The sequence below is a fragment of the Rana temporaria genome, chromosome 5 (assembly GCF_905171775.1).
Source record: "Rana temporaria chromosome 5, aRanTem1.1, whole genome shotgun sequence".
NCBI classification, from domain to species: domain Eukaryota; kingdom Metazoa; phylum Chordata; class Amphibia; order Anura; family Ranidae; genus Rana; species Rana temporaria.
Genome location: NC_053493.1, coordinates 332,651,957 through 332,673,375, shown reverse-complemented (window position 1 = coordinate 332,673,375; position 21,419 = coordinate 332,651,957). Strand labels below are relative to the sequence as shown.

At 47.0% G+C, this 21,419-nt stretch overlaps 1 protein-coding gene across 2 annotated transcripts in view; it reads right to left on the bottom strand.

Moving 5' to 3' along the window:
• The window catches only part of LOC120941075 (NXPE family member 1-like), a 56,573-nt gene extending 44,497 nt beyond the window's left edge, over window positions 1-12,076 (bottom strand). Inside the window, exons 1-2 of one of the 2 annotated variants that reach the window (XM_040354325.1) lie at window positions 11,609-12,076; window positions 11,409-11,509 (exon numbers count right to left, since the gene is read on the bottom strand). In XM_040354325.1, the coding sequence (XP_040210259.1) occupies window positions 11,409-11,501 (93 nt within the window). In that variant the 5' untranslated portion in view covers window positions 11,502-11,509; window positions 11,609-12,076. The remainder of the gene's footprint in view (window positions 1-11,408; window positions 11,510-11,608) is intronic. The other variant, XM_040354326.1, reaches the window with a different exon arrangement.
• Window positions 12,077-21,419: the final 9,343 nt, after the last annotated feature.

The window sequence follows — 21,419 nt, the reverse complement described above, 5'->3', positions numbered from 1 at the left end:
CAAATGTTTTATTTCTTGGTCAAAGACGACCAACATGTCAACTTGAAGTAGACAGGATAGTTTGGTGAAGGAAGAACAACTTCGCAGAATCAGGCTATGGATAGAGAAAGCAGTCCTGCCTTCTATAATTGTATTTGTCTCGTCGCCACTCCAGCCGGAGTGGGTAAAGTGCCCCTGGACAGGCCTCTCTCACAGGTCTGGCAGCCAGAGCGCCACTTAGAACTTCTGGGAAGGAACAAGTCTCTGCCACAGACTTGGCTCTAACTGAATTAGGGTGTTGAGGTGAAGCCTCTGCCACAGGCCTAGTGATTAAAAGTTTGAAAAGTAGAGTGAATCCTCCCAGTATGTCTTTTGGGGTCACCGACTGACAACCTGAATACAACCTGTCAGTGTCTGATGCCCAGATCCCTGGTGGTTCGTTCAAGCCCTATTGGATCACCTGACTCCGGGTTCTCCTCAGATCGATCCCCCACCGAACAGCACCCAGCTTGGGATCTTCTTAACTACTTGGGACCCGCGCTATAGTCAATTGACGGCTACAGCGCGGATCCCAAAATCCAAGTGGACGTCAATTGGACGAAAAATCTGTGTTGGCCGTGTCCCTTGGACACAGCCAATTACAGATCGCCGCGAACGGCCAATCAGAGTGGCCGTTTGCGATGCGATCTGTGCGGCCAATGAGAGATGATCTCATATGTAAACATATGAGATCATCTCTCATTGCCGTTTTACACAGAGACAGTGGTGCTGTCTCTGGAGAGGAGACCGATCTGTGTCCCTTGTCCATAGGGACATAGATCGGTCACCCCCCCCCAGTCACCCCCCCCTCCACCTACAGTTAGAACACTATATAGGAAACATATTTAACCCCTTCCTCACCCCCTAGTGTTAACCTCTTCAATGCCAGTCACATTTATACTGTAATTAGTGCATATTTATAGCACTGATCGCAGTATAAATGTGAATGGCGCCAAAAATGTGTCTGATGTGTCCGCCATAACGTCGCAGTCCCAATAGAAATCGCAGATCGCCGCCATTTCTAGTAAAAAAAAAAAATAATAAAAAATAATAATTCTGTCCCCTATTTTTTAAGCGCTATAACTTTTGCGCAAACCAGTCGCTTATTGCGATTTTTTTTTTTTTTTTACCAAAAAAAGGGATTTTTAATACAGCTTACCTGTAAAATCCTTTTCTTGGAGTACATCACGGGACACAGAGCGGCATATTCATTACTAGTGGGTTATATGGAGTACCTTCAGGTGATGGACACTGGGCAATCTCAAACAGGAAGTGCCCCTCCCTATATAACCCCCTCCCATAGGAGGAGTACCTCAGTTTTGTAGCAAGCAGTATGCCTCCCAAAATGGTCCCCATAAGAGGGGTGGAGCTCTGTGTCCCGTGATGTACTCCAAGAAAAGGATTTTACAGGTAAGCTGTATTAAAAATCCCGTTTTTCTTTCTCGTACATCACGGGACACAGAGCGGCATATTCATTACTAGTGGGATGTCCCAAAGCAATGCTTACAATGAGGGGAGGGAGACATCTTCCCAAGACAAAAGGATTTAATTTAGAGATATACTCAAATCATAATAAATCCAACTTAGTTGAGAAAAATAAATTTAAATTTTAAATTTTACTCAAAAAGGGAGCCCCCGGAATCCGAGGGTCTCAAACTGCAGCCCGCAGCACTGCCTGCCCAAAGGCTGTATCAGTATTCCTTCTTACGTCCACCTGGTAAAATTTAGTAAACGTGTGGACAGAAGACCAGGTTGCCGCCTTGCAAACTTGAGCCATAGAGATCTGGTGGTGTGCTGCCCAGGAGGCGCCCATGGCCCTAGTAGAATGAGCCTTTAATGATAACGGAGGAGGCAACCCCTTCAAGCCGTAGGCCTGAGTGATTAACTGTTTAATCCACCTCGAGATGGTGGATTTTGCAGCTGCCTGCCCCTTCTTGGGCCCATCCGGTAAAATGAACAACACATCTGTTTCCCGGATCTTCTCTGTAGCTTTAAGATAGGCCTTCATGGCCCTGACAATATCCAAGGTATGCAGCAACCCTTCCTTTCTGGAAGTAGGTTTAGGAAAGAAGGATGGTAATACCAAATTCTGGTTTAGATGAAAACTGGATATAACCTTTGGTAGGAAGGAAGGATGAGGGCGGAGAACGACCTTGTCCTTATGTAAAATAAGATATGGTTCCTTACAGGATAAGGCTGCCAGTTCCGATACTCTTCTGGCGGAAACTATGGCGACCAAAAATACTAACTTCATTGTCAGTAAAACCAAAGGAATTTCAGCCAACGGCTCAAAAGGTTGTTTCTGTAAACTTGACAGAACAAGATTTAAATCCCACGGACAAAGCGGGGATTTAACTGGAGGATTAATACGTAAGACCCCTTGAATGAAGGTCTTAACCAGCGAGTGGGTGGCCAGCGGCCGCTGAAACCATACTGACAAAGCTGAAATCTGTCCTTTGATTGTGCTTAATGCCAGTCCTTTATCCACTCCTAGCTGGAGAAAACGTAATACTCTATCGATGGTAAACTTACGAGAAAGCCATAACTTGGACTCACACCAGCCTACATAGGCCTTCCAGACCCTGTAATAAATCACCCTAGAGACCGGTTTCCTGGCTCTAATTAGGGTAGAGATTACTTCTGAGACAGACCTCTTCCCGGAGAATCAGGGATTCAGCTTCCAGGGCCGTCAAATTTAGATGCCGTAAGGCAGGGTGGAGAATCGGACCTTGCGATAGCAGTACTGGCCGTAGAGAAAGAGTCCAAGGGTCTCCCACTACCATCCTTAGGATTAGTGAATACCATGCCCTTCTGGGCCATGCTGGAGCTACCAGGAAGACTGGTATGTGCTCCACCCTGATCCTGCGCAGCAGGCGGGGTAGTAACTGGAGCGGGGAAAATGCATAAAGAAGTTTGAACTGATGCCAAGGGCAAACTAACGCATCGGTTCCGCAGGCCCTGGGATCCCTTGTGCGGGACATGAACCTGTCTAGCTTCTTGTTCAGTCTTGATGCCATGATATCCACGTCCGGCACTCCCCATTTCTGGCAGAGTGTCTGAAAGACCTGTGGATGCAGAGACCACTCCCCCGGCAACAGAGTCTGGCAAATTAAGAAGTCCGCCTGTAGGTTGTCGACTCCGGGAATGAATATAGCCTATATGCAGGGCACATGGGCTTCTGCCCACAAGAAAATCAAGCTCACTTCTTTCTGAGCGGCTTGACTCTTGGTTCCTCCTTGGTGATTTATATATATGCCACCGCCGTGGCATTGTCCGATTGTATTTTCACCGGGAACCCTTGTAGTTTGGACGTCCAAGCCCTGAGGGCTAGTCGAGCAGCTCTGAGCTACAAGATATTGATGGGCAACTGCTTCTCTGCCGCTGCCCAAGAGCCCTGGCGAGTGCAACCATCCAAAATTGCTCCCCAGCCCATCAGGCTGGCGTCTGTGGTTACTATCTTCCAGGTCACAGGACTGAAAGTCTTTCCCTTCAGGAGATTCTGAGGGTTTAACCACCAAGCTAGACTTTGCCGCACTCTTGGTGAGAGTGGCCAAGGAATTTCTAAGGCCTGAGGCCTCTTGCTCCAGGCTGACAGGATGGTTGCCTGCAGGATGCGAGTGTGGCTCTGAGCGTACGGAACCGCCTCGAATGTGGCCACCATCTTGCCTAGTAGCCGCATACATAGGCGAACGGTTGGCCCTCTCTTGCTTAGAACCATTTGTATTAGCTCTTTGATGGCCTTTAATAGGGGTAGAAACACCCTCTGTTGTTCTGTATCCAATCTCATGCCGAGATAATCCAGCTGCCTTGTGGGCAGGAATGCTGACTTGTCTCGATTTAGGACCCAGCCGAACCTCTCGAGGTACTGAACCGTGAGGGCCACTGCTCTTTCCAGGCCAGGAGACGAATGGTCTACGACCAAGAGGTCGTCCAGGTAAGCCAGGACCGTGACCCCCTGGATCCTGGACTGGCTAGGATTGGGGCTAGGACCTTCGTGAATACCCGGGGGGCCGTAGCCAACCCGAAGGGGAGCGCCACAAATTGGAAATGACGCTGAGCCACCGAGAAGCATAGAAATACTTGATGTGGCTGAAAAATTGGCACATGAAGGTAAGCATCCTTTATGTCTATGGACGCCATGAAGTCGTCCTTCTGGAGCACGGCGACAGCTGACCGAATAGTTTCCATCCGGAATGAGCGGACCTTTAGATACGCATTTACTCCCTTTAAGTCCAAAATTGGCCTGACATCGCCGTTGGGCTTTGGGATGATAAACAGGTTGGAGTAGAACCCCAATCCCTGTTCCCGGACTGGTACTTCTACTATCACTTTCTGGCATAGCAGATGATTCAATGCCGCCATCAATGCGGCTCCTTTCACAGGGTCGCCTGGTACTCTTGACTCCTGGTAATGAGGAGGAGGGAATTTTAGAAATTCTAGCTTGTAGCCCGTGGTCACGGAAGACCGTACCCAGCAGTCAGGAATGGTGGCCTCCCAAACCTCTGCAAAGAGACGCAGCTTTCCCCCCACCATCGTGGGTGGGGGCGCCCCTTCATAGGGCCGACTTGGGGGCTGGCTTCGCAGGCTTGCGGTACCACTGCTTCTTGCCCCCAGTGGCTTGGCCCTGCGGCTTATTGTTAATGCCTGATCTTGCAGGAGGCCGTCGATACTGTTTGGTATTAGAGGGCCCCTGCCCCGGGGAGGGCTGGCGCCTAAATGCGGGCCCTCGGGCCTTCTTCTTGACTGGCAAGAGAGTGCTTTTGCCGCTTGATATAGTCTGAATATATCTATCCAAGTCTTCTCTGAAGAGACGTCCTCCATGGAAGGAAACCCTACAGGAGCTTTTTTGCACGGGGCTCAGCCTCCCAATCTTCAACCATAAGAGCCTTCTCATATGGATAGGAATAAACGTGACGCCGCTGGATGGAGTCCTTGATAGCATCCACCGTAAAGCGTATAGCCCTGGGTATATCCAAAATTCCTCTGCCTGCTGGGCAGGGATAAGTTTAAGCATTTGCTTAGTCTTATCTGATAATGCTTGGGCCACTCCAATAGCAGCCACAGCGGGCTGAACTATCGCCCCTGCTAAAGTAAAGGAGGCCTTAAGTAATGTTTCCAAGCGTTTATCAACCGGATCCTCAAACACCTGCAAGTTTTCTACAGGACAAGTTAAAGATCTGTTCACACATGAGATGGCTGCGTCACAGTAGGGACAGCCCATCTCTTTGAAAACTCTTCCTCTAAGGGTTACCTGTCTGGCTTAGCCCAGTCCTGAAAAATCAGGTCCTTTAACAAAGGATGTACCGGGAATACCAAATTGGCTTGGGGCGCTTTTAGGGAGCCCAATGAGGATACCGCGGAGGCCAGAGGCTGAGGCACAGGTATCTTAAAAGCCAACCGCACCATATCCGTTAGGGACTGAACCCACAGTCTTTCTGCGTGAGAAGCTGAAAAAGGTTCCTCTATTGTAGAATCCTCAGAACCTAAATGGTCAAGGTGATCCTGACCTCCCTCTGTCTGGTCTCCTTGATCCTCCAATTCGTCAGTCGGAGAGGATATCCCAGACCTGGGAGACGGGCATCTAACCCGCTTCTTCCCTGCCAAAGATGCCGTAATTAGAGCGGCCATCCTCCTTTCCAATCCACCCAAGGTGGAGGCTAACATCTCTTCCGTTACATAGGAAGGAGCTGGTTGAGTAGGGCCAGCCATAGCACCTAGCAACCCTGATGGCTCACCTAGGACAACAACTTCCGGGCATTCCGGAGTAGTAGGGGCCACTAGATTTTGGATATCCTCAGAGCCCGATGGAGAACCTTTTGGTTTTTTAACCGTTTTAGCGTTCTTAGCGCTACCTGCACCCTTAGGAGCCATAATATACAAATTCTGAGGCACTCCGCTAGTATACAACTGACTGTAATAGCTGGAGAAAATACACATATAATCAAATAAATGTGAAACAATAGGATAGGGTAATGTTAGAGGGACTCCAAACCTCCCATAACCTATAAAAAGGGAAAATCAATACTGAGCCCCAAGGGCTTCAACCAGAAAAAATCTTTTTTTTTTTTTTGTCTGGTATTGACCCCCTAATGCTGGGCTAGATGAGCACCCTAAGTGTTCAAAAGGCGCTGCTTAGTACACAGGCTTGAATGCAAACTTTTAAGCCAGAGGCTCCTTAGTAAGGTGTACTTCCCACAACTGCCACCGGGTGTCACTGTGCCAGAAAGCTCTGTCAAACCTTCCTATGCTGTAGCCAGCATCGCTGCTCCGTGTCCCCTCACAGCCTTTACAGACTGAACAGCCCTCCAGGATTTATCCTCCCTGTGTGGCAGGGGGGAGGAGCCGTCCGGCGTCAACCGCCCCCCTCCCCGCGGCGTCGCCGCGCGCGCACAGATAAGTAAAAGCGCGCGCACGCGCGCGCATCAAACGCCGCTAGGGGAAGCAGGAAGCCATGTGGAGAGGAGACACCAGGACCCTAGACGCTGGAGCAGCAGACACAGGTAAAAGGGAAGCTTTAAACTGTCTCCCTAATGGTATTGTTCCTTCTCTGTGGAACACCCTGCCCAAAAAAAGGTCCTCCTTGTGACAGAAGCAGCAGCAGCCTACTAGCCCAGCCAGGGGAACTATACCTGGGTGCTTTGAGCCATCCCGTTTGAAAACTTTGTGGTTCTCCTTTGCCCATGCACAGAGGCATAAATAGGGCTGCCCAAGAATCCCTGTAGGAAGCCTACCTGACACACCAAGTTCCGTAGGCCCCCTGCTTACCTTTCCACGCCGCAGGGTATTGCTCTGCAAGAGGCCCAATCTTCACCCTTCACCGTGGGTATGGTCATAGACCTTCAGGGACTGGGGTCTTAAAAGAACACCACAACCTGGACCTATACAGCACCACTGGCAACAGGTATTCTCTAGGTTAGAAACCAGACCTGGAACCCAGGGTCCAGCCCTCCAAGGAGAGGCATTATAGGCAAAACCCCATCCACGAATTGGGGCCCGGGTACCGTCCACTTTGGCTATGAAGCACCTTGGACGGATCGGTCAGCTGGCCCTGGTCCCAAGGACTACTACAGGCACAGCCTCAACGTGCACCAACACCTAAGACACTGGCGAAAAAACTGAGGTACTCCTCCTATGGGAGGGGGTTATATAGGGAGGGGCACTTCCTGTTTGAGATTGCCAGTGTCCATCACCTGAAGGTACTCCATATAACCCACTAGTAATGAATATGCCGCTCTGTGTCCCGTGATGTACGAGAAAGAAATATGTAGAAGAATACGTATTGGCCTAAACTGAGAAAAAAAATGTGTTTTTTTTTTTTTAAATTGGGATATTTATTATAGCAAGAAGTAAAAAATATTGTATTTTTTTCAAAATTGTCGCACTTTTTTGTTTATAGCGCAAAAAATAAAAACCGCACAGGCGATCAAATACCACCAAAAGAAAGCTCTACTTGTGGGGAAAAAAGGACGTCAATTTTGTTTGGGAGCCACGTTGCACGACCGCGCAATTGTTAGTTAAAGCGACGCAATGCCGAAAGCTGAAATTTCACCTGGGCAGGAGGGGGGTATATGTGCCCAGTAAGCAAGTGGTTAATAAGGATGGGAACCCAGTAAGTCACTGGGGTCCACTGACAGCATCAGTTGCTCCGGGCTATGAGAGTCAGGAACTCTGCATAGCGTGTGACCCCGGCCGGTAGGCCATAGTGGTGGGGCCCGTGACGTGCGCACACCCTAAAGGTGGGTGCCGCACCTGGAACCCGCGAAGAACCCCAAAGCACGGCCTCCGCCACAGAAATACCCCTCCCCAGCATGCCCCGCGAGGGAAAACTCCTCCAATTGGCTGCTGGGAAGAAGTGGCTCCGTCTATCCCCTCTGGCGCCACCTGCCGTCCAGAGATGAAACTGCATCTCTGGAGTACAGACTGACCCACAGGACAAATTCACAGCCAAATTTAACAAATCAAATGAATGAGAGCAACATAACTCTCTCATTCCCCATCTAAATTTAATATAGCACCTGTACAAAAAGTACACAGGCGCTACAAATAAATAATAAAAATATATATTTTTAAAACTTATTTTCAGCAAGTCCACAGTAAAGAAAAATTAAATAAATAAATACTATATATTTCGGTAGCGGGGTGTGTGACCCCCTGGATGGGTTCACTACACACTGAATTTATACAGACAGGCAGTCGAAGACAGTTGAAAACAAAGATTTTGGTTTATTCTTCCATCTTGCTCGAAACAAGTGCAAGCATCATAAACAAAATCAAACATAAAATAAACCCTGGCCACTTGGGGCATCTATCTTCACCACACAGGAACCTATCTATGGAGTCCGGCACAGCCTAGTGCTGGGCAGACACTGCTGGTCATACAGCAGAAAAACAATAGTCTTTTTATTTTTATCACACAGAAAAATCAATCCTCTCCTCACCTCCTCAGAAGACTTTCAGTACACAGCTCTCCTTCCTCACAAAGCCTCAGGATGCAGCAATTCAGTGGTAATCCTCTGGATTACTTATAGAGGCCTTAATTGCCTGTCTCTGGCCACTTTTGCAGCCGACGCCTAATAACAATTGGTGTATTGTCTAAACAAGGCAGAAATGTATGTCCCATCTGTGACAACACCCACAGATTTACCTGACTTCCTGTCACAATATATATATATATATGCATGCATTGCTCACGGCAATTATATATATAATTTTTGTGAGTGATATATCACATATTTGTTTATTTTTAATATTATGTTATCAGGTTACCCCTTAAAGGAGTTGTAAAGGTTTGTTTTTTATTTTCTAAATAGGTTCCTTTAAGCTAGTGCATTGTTGGCTCACTTACCTTCGATTTCCCTTCTAAAAACTGTTTTTCTTTGTTTTCTTTGTCTGAATTTCTCACTTCCTGTTCCTCCTCAGTAAGGTGTTCAGTAAGCTGTTCTAAATGACTTTCCACCGCTCTGATGATGGTGGAAAGCTTACTGAGGAGAAACAGGAGATGAGAAATTCAGACAAAAAAAACAAAGAAAAAACAATTTTAGAAGGGAAATCGAAGGAAAAGTTAAGTGAACCAACAATGCACTAGCTTAACTACTTCATTACTGGGCACTTAAACCCCTTCCTGCCCAGACCAATTTTCAGCTTTCAGTGCTGACGCATTTTGAATGACAATTGCGCGGTCATACAACACTGTACCCAAATTATATTTTATAATTTTTTCCCCACAAATAGAGCTTTTTTTTGGTGGTATTTGATCATCTCTGCGATTTTTATTTTGTGCGCTATAAACAAAAAAATACAGAAAATTTTGAAAAAAAACACAGTATTTTTTACTTTTTGTTCTAATAATATCCCAATTTAAAAAAAAAATATTCTTCTACATATTTTTGTTTAAAAGAATCGAATAAGCGTATATTGATTGGTTTGTGCAAAAGTTATAGGCCCCTACAAAGTAGGGATAGATTTTATGATTTTTATTTTATTTTTACTAGTAATGGCGGGCGATCTGCGATTTTTTTTTTTTCTTGTCAGGCCCGCGATTTTGCGGCGGACATATCGGACACTTTTGACACAATTTTGGGACCATTCACTTTATACAACGATCAGTGCTATAAAATGCACTAATTACTGTTATAATGTGACTGGCAGGGAAGGGGTTAACACTAGGAGGCGAGGAAGGGGTTAAATGTATTCCTGGGTGTGTGTGGAGGGGGACTGACTGGGAGAGGTGACCGATGCTGTGTCCCTATGTACAAGGGACACAGCATCGGTCTCCTCTCTCCCTGACAGGACATGGAGCTCTGTGTTTACACACAGAGCTCCACGTCCCTGCTGTCACCGCTGATCGCGGGTACCTGGTGGGCACGCGCATCAGCCTCTTAGCAATGCGCCGGGCACATTGTTTGCCCGCTGCGCGCCCCCAGCGGCACGCGCAGGGAATGCACATAAAAGAATGTCCAGGGACGTCCACCCGGCAGTTGAGAGCCGTGCTGTGGATGTCTTTCGTCTATAGCGCGGCTCTCAAGTGGGTTAAAGGAACAAATTTAGAAAATAAAAGATGAACCTTTACAGCCCCTTTAACCACTTGCCGTCGCCGCACCGTCGAAATACGTCCACAAGGTGGCTCTCCTAGGCGAGAGCACGTAATATGACGTCCTGCCTATTAGCCGCCACTAGGGGCACACGCGCGCCGCCGGAGGCGCGCGCGCGCCCCCCGCTCGCCCCCGTGCGTGTGCCCGGCGGGCGCGATCGCCGCCGGGCACACGCGATCGCTCGGTACAGAGCGGGGAATGGGAGCTGTACAATGTATGAACAGAAGATCAGTGTTTCCCCTAGTGAGGCCACCCCCCCCCCCCCACAGTAAGAACACACCCAGGCATACTTAACCCCTTCCCCGCCCCCTAGTGTTAACGCCTTCACTGCCAGTGGCATTTTTATAGTAATCTAATGCATTTTTATAGCACTGATCGCTATAAAAATGCCAATGGTCCCAAAAATGTGTCAAAAATGTCCGAAGTGTCCGCCATAATGTCGCAATACCAAAAAAAAAATCGCTGATCGCCGCCATTACTAGTAAAAAAAAATATTAATAAAAATGCCATAAAAATACCCCCTATTTTGTAAACGCTATAACTTTTGCGCAAACCAATCAATAAACGCTTATTGCGATTTTTTTTTTACGAAAAATATGTAGAAGAATATGTATCGGCCTAAACTGAGAAAAAAAATGTTTTTTTATATATTTTTGGGGGATATTTATTACAGCAAAAAGTAAAAAATATTCATTTTTTTCAAAATTGTCGTTCTATTTTTGTTTATAGCGCAAAAAATAAAAAACGCAGAGGTGATCAAATACCACCAAAAGAAAGCTCTATTTGTGGGAAAAAAAGGACGCCAATTTTGTTTGGGAGCCACGTCGCACGACCGCGCAATTGTCATTTAAAGCGACGCAGTCCCGAATCGCAAAAAGTACTCTGGTCTTTGGGCAGCAATATGGTCCGGGGGGTAAGTGGTTAAATAACACCGTGGTCAATGTTTGAATTTTTCCAAAACAAATTAATATTTAAAACAACTAGTTAATATTATATGGTCTCTTTATTGGTTACAATAGTCACTTTATGCTAGCCAATGCATTTACATGTATCACCAGCAAAACAAAATTACAGTCGTGCCTGCAGCACCCTGCCTGTTATCACATCTGAGTGAATGAACCAGAAGTCTAAAATTAACAAACATGTCTAATATACATTTATACACCTATTGGCACTTTATGAATGGAGGTGGACGGTATAGTCTAGTGAAATCATGGCTATAATATTGTAAACAGCTAATATTGGGCCAAGTTAATAATAAATAAATAAATAATAATAAAAACTGTTTTATAACGTTACCTTTTTCGTTTTTTGATTGTAAATCAGGCTTAAGAGAAGACAAAATACAGTAGCCATAACTAGTAGACTCTTATATGTTAGTACAACTGTCATTCTATCTGCTGGAAAAGAGAGAGAGAAAAAAAAAGATTTCTTGTTAAAAATCATATACATGTGTTTCTATATTGAAACAGCCAAGGAAATATAAAAATAACACTTACGATGTTCTTGGTTTCGAGTGTTCTGTGAAATAGTCTAACAATGTCTGTGACATTCAGAGGTACAGAAGAGTGGTTAACTGGTTACTATTCTCAGCAAAGAGTGTTTACTCAATTCAAATATGTTGGACTTTATGTACTTGTCATAAATACTGTAATACTGTCAAAGACTTAACCAGACAAAGATATACATTGCTCAAACTGAAATACAAGAACTAGTGTGACAGCATTCCATTCACTGAAATGCAAGTACTAGTGTGACAGCATTGTGTTCTACCATATACAGATTAGAGGGGACTATTAAGGCCCATAAACAAGATCAGACTTTTGTTTGTTTGATCGAACAGTGTGTGCACTCCATCGGACAAACTTTTTTTGCCTTTTCATTGAACAAATGCTCGCTGTGCAGACAAACTTTCCGGCAACAAATGTCCCACGTCGGCTAATCCGATCGTGTGTACACAAGGCCATCAGACTAAAGTCCGAGGCTCTGCGCCCCCCACCCCAAAGCACCTTGCCCCCATGTTGATGGGGATAAGGGCCTCTTCTCGACAACCCTTGCCCGGTGGTTATCGGGGTCTGCGGGTGAGGGCTTATTGGAATCCCGGCCCCCCCATGTGAATGAGTATGGGGTATATTGTACAGCTATGACTAAGCACTAGTTTCAGTGCGAAACGCGTCATCAGTCAGGTTTTATTTTATTTTGCTGTGACTTTAAGTGCTGTCCTTCTTTTAATAAAAGGCTATAATTTGTTCAGAGTGCGGCTGTCCAGAGACAATCTTTGTTCCTGCTTTGCTAAGTGCATTGCCTGCACCTGAGTTGTCTGCAACGGAGGATATTCATCTGGGTTCCCACCTGGAGCGGCTATTCCCTTTTCCCCGTATATTGTACCCCTACCCATTCACTAAAAAAAAAGTAGTGTAGTGTTAAAAAATACAGTAAACTGTTTTTGACGAGTCTTTTATTAAAAATCTTCTTCTCCCTCCATCTTCTCCCAGGGGGAAAAGAGCCCCCCCTGCCCCAAAGCACCCATCCCCCCATGTTGAGGGCATGCGGTCTGGTATGGTTCAGGAGGGGGGGGCGCTCGCTCGTCCCCTCTCTTTCCTGACCTGCTGGGCTGCATGCTCAGATAAGGGTCAAGTATGGATTTTGGGGGACCCCCACGCCATTTTTTTTAAATCTTGGCATAGGGGTCACCTCTGAATCCATACTAGACCCAAGGGCCTGGTATGGACCTGGGGGGAACCCCACGCAGTTTTTTTTGCATTTTTTTGCCGGCAATTTAGTTTTTTTACATTTAGCGGGAAGCCCGCTGACAACTGATGACTCATTGGTTGTTAAGGACGCAGTGGACGGCTTTCCGGCCCCCTCCTTAGCAACCAGTTATATACAGTGTTAAAAAAATGCAAAACGCAAATCGCGGTAAAAAAGTGTGACGAAAAATGCGGCAAGCAGAGGAAGCGAGACAGAAACCAGCATGGAACACAAACAGGAAGTGGACAGGAAGTGTGTCAGAGAGGCGGGACACGTTTCAGAACAGCTCATTGGTTTCTGTCTCGCTTCCTCTGACGTCATCCTCAGGCTCCAGCGTTATTGTGTCCTCTGAACATTCACAGCACAAGTCGGCTGTTATCTTGTGGACTTCCCTGGAAGCTTTACCATCACAGATTGGGACTGCCCTGCCACTGGAACATCTCCTGGACGCACTTACCTGCTACATGCCTGTTTCATCCACTATCTTGTAAGTGTTTTTAACCCCTTTAGGGGATATTAAAAGTTTTATACTTCTGCACTTAGAGGCGCCTTGTTTGTTTTTCTGTTTCTATTAGAGATTGCTTGTCTCCCCGAGTGCTGCCTAGGGCCCTTTCACACAGGGCGGATCAGTAATGATCCGCCTCCGTGTGTCCGTAAGCTCAGCGGGGATCGCTCCGTATATCCCCGCTGAGCCGGCGGCTGACAGGGCGGTCCCCGAACACTGTGCAGGAACCGCCCTGTCTTTTCTCCGCTCTCCCTATGGGGGGATCGGATGAACACGGACCGTGTGTTCGTGTTCATCCGATCCGCAGACGGAAGAAAAAATAGGACATTCTTCCGTCTGCAAAATCGGATCTTTGCGGAGGCGGGTGATTACGGGTGTCAGTGGATGTTTATCCGCTGACACCTGCAATCACATAGGGACCAATGTATGTCCCTTTTTCATCCGCAAACGGATGGATGAAAAAGCGGACATACGGTCCGCACGTCTGAAAGGGCCCTAAAGTGTGTGAAGATTTGCTACCCTCTCCAACACAGACTTTATCTGTCAGGATTCAAATGCTTGGAGCGCCCTGGATATACACATTTTTCTGTATCCATTGGTTATGGAATCAGATATAGAGCAAAATGCAAGTCTCCATACTGAAAAATAAAAATCCACATAAAAAAAAGAAAATTTATACATTTTTGCAAGAATTAACATATCACATCATGCACAATAATTGGAGCAAATTTATAAAGCAGTGAATTTGACCTGAAGAGAATGTTTGTTGACTGCCACATTTAGACCCCTTTCACACTGTCTTCTGGGACTTGTGTGTGTCCCAGAAGACACCTGGCCATTCACAAAGTAGAAAACGGGCAGTGAAGCCACAAAGCTCCATTGCCGGTTTCCCTTAATTAGAATGGTGGCGCCTGCACCCAATCCGTTGGACAGATCGACCTCGGGGGACCGGCATCTCGGGCTTCCTGGACAGGTAAGTGTCATTATTAAAAGTAAGCAGCTACAGTGTTTGTAGCTGCTGACTTTAAAAAATAAATAAATAATTTGCGGGTGGAACACTGCTTTAAGGTGAAAAACCTTTTGGGCTGCAGCCCAGACTGCCCCCCCCCCCTTCTTACCTGAACTTGATCGTTCCAGTGACGGGGACGATCACAGCAGCTCCAGCCGCTGTCTCTGGTCCTCATTTGATTAATTGGATAGATTGATAGCAGCAGGAGCCATTGGCTCCTGCTGCTGTCAATCAAATTCAGAGACATGGAAGCTGGGGGCGGGGCCAAGTCCTGCTGTCTGTGTCAATGGACGCAGCAGCAGGACTCGGGAGTGCACCTGCACGAGTGCCACCATGAAAAGCGGCTCTCCATGGGGGCACTCGAAAAGAGGAGCGCCGCGGAGGGACCCCAGAAAAGGAGGATCGGGGGCCACACTGTGCAAAACCCTTGCACAGAGCAGTTAAGTATAACATGTTTGTTAATAAAAAAAAAATATGAAGCTTTACAATCACTTCAATACTGGGCACTTTTACCCCCTTCTTGCCTAGGCCAATTTTCAGCACTGTCCCATTTTGAAAGACAATTGCGTGGTCATGCAACACTGTACCCAAACTAAATTTTTGTAAATTTTTTTTACACAACTAGAGCTTTCTTTTGGTTGTATTTATTCATCACTGGATCTTTTATTTTGTTGTTAACCACTTAAGGATCGGGCCTGTTTTTCAGACTCGGGGCCAGATTCACAAAGAGATACGACGGTGTATCTCCAGATACTCCGTTGTATCTCTGACTTACACTGGTCGTATCTATGCGCCTGATTTATAGAATCAGTTACGCATAGATATGACTAAGATACGACAGGTGTAACTGTGTTACACCGTCGGATCTTATCTGCAATTTAAAAATGGCGCGGGGGGCGTTCCCGCTGATTTACGATGAGAAATATGTAAATCAGCGAGATATGCCAATTCACGAAAGTATGCGGACCCGACGCAGTGTTGTTACGACGTTTCCGTAGCGGCTTTCCCGGCGTATACTTACCCCTGCTTCTATGAGGCGCAGCCAATGTTAAGTATAGCCGTCGTTCCCGCGTCGATTTTGAATTTTTTTACGTCGTTTGCGTAAGTCGTTCTGGAATACGGATGGACGTCGTTTACGTAAGCGTCGAAACCACTGACATCCTAGCGACGTCAGTGGGAGCAATGCACGCCAGGAAAGTTCACGGACTGCGCATGCTCATTTAAATCGGCGCGGGGACGCGCCTGATTTAAATAGTACACTCCCCCTAGCCGCGGAATTTGAATTCCGCCGGGGGATTTACGATCCGCCGTCGCAAGTTTGGAGGTAAGTGGTATGTGAATTACCCACTTGCCTCTCAAACTTGCGGCAGCGTATCTTAAATCACATAGATCACGCGGATCTAAAGATCCGCTGATCTATGTGAATCTAGCCCTCGGTGTTTACAAGTTAAAAACTTTACTTGGAACCCCCAAACATAAATTTTTTTTCTAACACCCTAGAGAATAAAATGGCAGTCATTGCAATACTTTTTGTCGCACCGTATTTGCGCAGCGGTCTTACAAGCGCACTTTTTTTGGAAAACATTCACTTTTTTTAATTAAAAAATAAGACAACAGTAAAGTTAGCCCAATTTTTTTTTATATTGTGAAAGATAATGTTATGCCGAGTAAATAGATACCCAACATGTCACGCTTTAAAATTGCGTCTGCTCGTGGAATGGCGTCAGACTTTTACCCTTAAAAATCTCCATAGGCGACGTCTAAAAAATATGACCCGGAATCAGAAAGCACTTACTCTGACGTATCTCGATATGCGCCGCGTAAGTGTAAATTAGCGCCGTTGTATCTGTGCGCCGTACCCAGAACACAAGATACGCCTGAAAACAGGCTTCTTCCGACCAACGTAAATTTCCTACGCCGGCGTATCGTAGGCGCATATTTACGCTGGACGCATCTGGCGCTCCCATTGATTTCCTATTTAAATATGCAAATGAGTGAGATACAGCGATTCAGAAATGTACGTTTGGCCGGCGCAGGCTACGCGCGGTGCGCGTAAGTGCAACGTCCGGCGTAAAGTTACCCCTCATAAAGCAGGGGTAACTTTGCACCAGAGTTGCACAGGTCAGCTGGAGAGCAGCTACAGCAGCATCGTTAGGGACGAGCAGAGCAACCACACTTGCAGAACAACACATCTGTATGCCAACATGCCAGGGGCAGCCGCCCGTGGTCATAGCACTACTGCGTCTACGGGCACGTAGGAGGGCACGGGAGAGGATATACGGCACGCGCATAGACGTCTTTGGCATGGGTGATTCGGAGGTGTATCGCATCTTCAGATTCAGCCCTGATGCCATCCTGGAAATAGCCACAACCCTGCATGATGACATCACCAGCAAGACACAACGCGTACATGCAGTGCAGCCACTGGTCAAGGTACTGGCAACACTGCATTTCCTTGCAAGTGGATCTTTTCAGCGTACAAGTGGAGTTGTGTCTGAGATGTCACAATCCACCATGAGCAGATGCGTGCACCAGGTTGTCCCCGCAATCCTCAGATGCATGTCCCACCACTTCATCAAACCCACCCCTGAGCATCTGCGGCAGAAGGCAATGGCGGATTTCTTCAGAATTGCAGGATTCCCACGCACCGTGGGGGCCATTGATTGCACACATGTGACACTACGGCCCCCCAAGCCACAGAGCACATATACCGCAATCGGAAGCATTGGCATTCCATCAACGTACAGGTGATAGCCGATGCCCAATGCCTCATATGGCACGTCCGTGCCAAACACCCAGGGGCCAGCCACGACAGCTACATATACCGTCAAAGCAACATCCCAACAGAATTCGAACAGAACGTGTACGGGAACAGCTGGCTGGTTGGTGAGTGACATGGGAGTCAGGCATGACTGTCCGACCCCATGATGCTGACATCACGAGGGGCACATGTACGACTAACATCCTCCTGTCTTTTCCCTTCCAGGTGACTCGGCATATGCACTTGGACCCCATCTCATGACTCCATTCCGGAATCCCGAAACCAGAGGAGAGAGAAACTACAATGCTGCACACATACGTACCTGTGCAGTGGTGGAACGCACATTTGGCATCCTAAAGTCCCGTTTCCGATGTCTGGAAAAGTCCGGGGGGACCCTGTTGTATTCCCCAAACTTTGTGTGCCAGATCATCGGTGCATGTTGCGTGCTGCACAACTATGCCATGAGAAAGGGCCTGGAGATTGACATACGTGATAACCTGACCCCCGAACCACACAGTCCCCCCCCTAACCGAGGCTACCCTGTCTGTTGAGGGAAGAGCAGTTAGGAGATGCCTCGTGGTAGGCATCTTTGCACGTTAAACACACACATTCATCATGACACAAGGAGAATGCACACATGCACACCACTGTGGTCCCTAGCTCACACACACCACATCCACTTCACATTGGATTAGCCCAAGTCCACCATGCAGGACTTGGGAGCAGCAACGCCATGCCAAGGCCCCAATTATGTCGCTGTTCATTCATACCACATTCACACGGTCGTGGGGAAAACTTCTCCCCAGACCCACATTCACACACCAGTCACACTGTAGCCTGCACTGCTCCCCGTGTGCAGGGATTATACAAAAAAATACAACTCATAACCTGAGTTTAAATAAAAATAAACACTCATCACCTGAGTATACAAATAAAACAAAAAACTCATCACTTGAGCATAAAAGAAAACCCAAAAAAATCATCTGCTGTGTCGTGGGCTGTGCCTGGTGCCTAGGCTCCTGGGCTGCAGTTGCCTGGGGGGAGCCTCAGGTGGGGGGGTGGGTTGTCTGGTGGAGGTATATCCCCCGGTCTCTCCCTGGCTGCCTGCCTGCCCTCCAATGCCAGGGCTATGCGGTGGAGGAAATTATTTGTCACCGCCTGCATCCGCAGCTGGCGGGTGGTGGTGTTGTGCAGGTGGCGCCTTGTCTGCTTCCCCTCCTCTTGTACGGCAGCTGCCAGGCTCCTCCCCTCCACCTGCATGGCAGTCGTATTGGCCTGGACTGCCTCTGCCAGGCTCCGGACCTCCGTCACAAGGCCTGATGTGGTGGCCTGCAGTTCCCCCAGAAAGGTCACAATTGCTTTGCCGTTTCCAACCACATCCTGCAGGCTGTCATTGATGGCGAAATTCTGTTCAGCCTGCTGGGTGAGGGCCTGCTGCACAGCTAGGGTACAGGCAGCCTGGGTCTGGGCCGAGGAGGCCAGGCTCTCTGCCACACGGTGCAGGTCACCCACTAAGGCACCCATATGGCTGGTTTGCTGGGCCTGGTCCCTCGCCAAATTCTCCTCCAATGCCTGCGGAACACCCCTTTTTTTGCGTGTAGCCTTCCTTGGGGCAGGAGAGGCTTGGGGCCGGCTGGATGGGGTAGCCCTTGAGGGGCTATCCCTGATGGGGGGGGCCCTTGAGGGGCTTTCCCTGATGGGGAGGAGGTTTGGGAGGGTACTGGTATGGGGGTCTCCTCCACAATGAAGAAACCTTCCTCCATAGTGACCTGCTCCTCCTCTACTTCCTCTACAGGTGAGGTGGGGGCACTCTCCTCCAGAGATGGCATGGGTCGCCCAGCAGCCGACGACGGCCCAGCTCCCTCCAGCACATCTGTGGATGACACAAAACATTCACATGTTGGTGGACCCACACACTTGTCACATGTTCCCTTCCACCCCCACACATGATACACACCGGAGAGAAGATAAAACACACTTACCTGTCCTCAAGGGCTGATCAACAGAATAATATCCCTCCAGGCCCTCAACCTGCTCCCTCTCCAGGCATCGGGCAATCACCTGCTCCTCAGAAGTGAGGGTGATGTTGGTTGCTGGTCCACCTCCTGTGCCACTGGCATGCCTCCTGGTCTTTTCCAGCTTCTCTTTAACCAGACGCCGCAGATCATTGATTTGTTTCATGATATCCCTGGGGGTCCTAGCCTCCACGCCAAGGGCATTCACCTGCGTCGTTATCTCCAGCAGGATCTGATCTTTCTGCACCTTGCTGGTAGTGCCACTCAGTGCCTCATAGAGGCACGCGCCGTATTTGGAGAGGCCCTCGATAATAAGTGCCTTCTCCTCAGGGGTGAAATTTTGCTTCCTCCGACCCTTAGCATTCACTACTGGTGCAGACATGCCTCAAGAAACAAAAGTACTAGCACAAAAAAATGCTTGTATACTTTTGCACTTGAAGGGCGCATGTCTGGGCGTATTTTTGCACTGGGCGTAGGCGGTGGGCCGGCGTATCTTAGGGGTTACGCCGGGCGTAGTTGTGAGCATGCGCAGATGGGTGCTGCCAATTCGTCCATCTCACAGCGCATGCGCCGTTTAAGATACCCCCGACGTAAACTATCGAGCAACATGTCAGACTGACTTTCATGACCATGCATCTAGAGGACCTACCTGTTGTGGATGCCGACAATAATAGGTAAGTAGATTACTTAAATTTTTACTTACATTTTTTGTAATCATTTATATTAAATTTGAAAATCATTCTCACACATTAATCAGTTTTGATTAAAAACTGATTAATGTGTGAGAATGATTATTTTTTTTTAGACGATTGCAGAAAACTGCATATCGGTCATTTATTGCGTGGACATATGGATTTCTAGGAAAGGGCAACAGAAGGGTGATTCTATCTTGTGCTGTCAAACGATTACGATGCATCAGAAATGGCATTTCATTAAATGTATATGATTTTATTGGTGTTGCATTGTTTATTAATACTTTCATTTAAAATTATTATTTTTTTGTCTAAAATAAATATTTGGTTTTGATTGTACATATTGTTTTTTTGCTATTATTATTAGTTTTTAGTTATACAAAATTTCAATACTTATTAATTAATAATTTTGTTTTTAAGAAAAAGAGAAACACGAAATCAAAAGATAGCATTTTTATTAGAGAAAAAAAAAATATTTATAAACTTTCAAAATATATAAAAAAATGACCAAAAAAATTATTCATAATTTAAAAAATACCACAATTCAATTACAAGACACTGTGGTGGGGGGCTCATTGGTGGTATGTGCCCCTCTGGGGTTTTCCAGTGGAACAGTGTCTGCTGGAATACGGTAATGGTTGCACTGCGGGAAGAGGGTTGTCTCCGAACTGGTGATACGGCTGGAGGCCTGGTATGGTGAAAAAGGTCCTGCAGTGTATTGGTGGAAAGTGTTAAGTTTGGGGTGCCGTCAAAGACCCAACAGACTGGGATTTAAAAGGTTGTCGTTACAAAGGGTTATATGTTAAAAATTGTAAATTATTTAATATTTGGTTAATAAAAAGGCTGCTATGGCCGTTTATACTCAACTCCTGTGTGGTCTCATCATTTTATGGGGGTAAGGAAAATGGGATTGGGGGAGCATATGTGGTCAAGTCAAAACTAACGCTAAACCTTCTCTCTGGCAAATGTAAAGCAAAGCATAAAAACGCTGTACTTACCTGTTCTGCAGCCGTTTCGGTCCGGTCTCCAGCGGCGGATGCTGTGTGCAGGACAAAGCCGACAACGGCTGTGAAATGCCTGAGAAGTGATGTCGCCTAGTAGGTTTAGAGTTTGGTTCTGACAGGAATTCCACTTTAACATTGTACTCTATTGAAATCTATAAGGGTTGACTATTAATACTAAATTCGGGTCATTTCCTAGGCTAAAAAATCATGGGCACTGCCATGTAGAACATTTAAAAAGGCAAATGCATTGAAAAAAAAAATGCACAGCAGGAAGAGAGTCTTCTTAGGCCCCGTACACACGATAGAATCCATCCGCTGAAAAATCTCAGCGGATCGGTTTCAGCGGATAGATTCTATGGTGTGTACATTCCAGCGGATATTTATCCGCGGATATTTCCGAATTCCAGCAGATAAAAATTTGTAGACATGTCTACAAATCTATCCGCTGGAATCGGAACCAGCGGATCAATCCGGTGGTCTGTACAGACTCACCGGATCGATCCGTCCGAAGGGATCCCCCGCATGCGTCGTAATGATTCGACGCATGCGTGGAATTCCTTTTATGACAGCGTC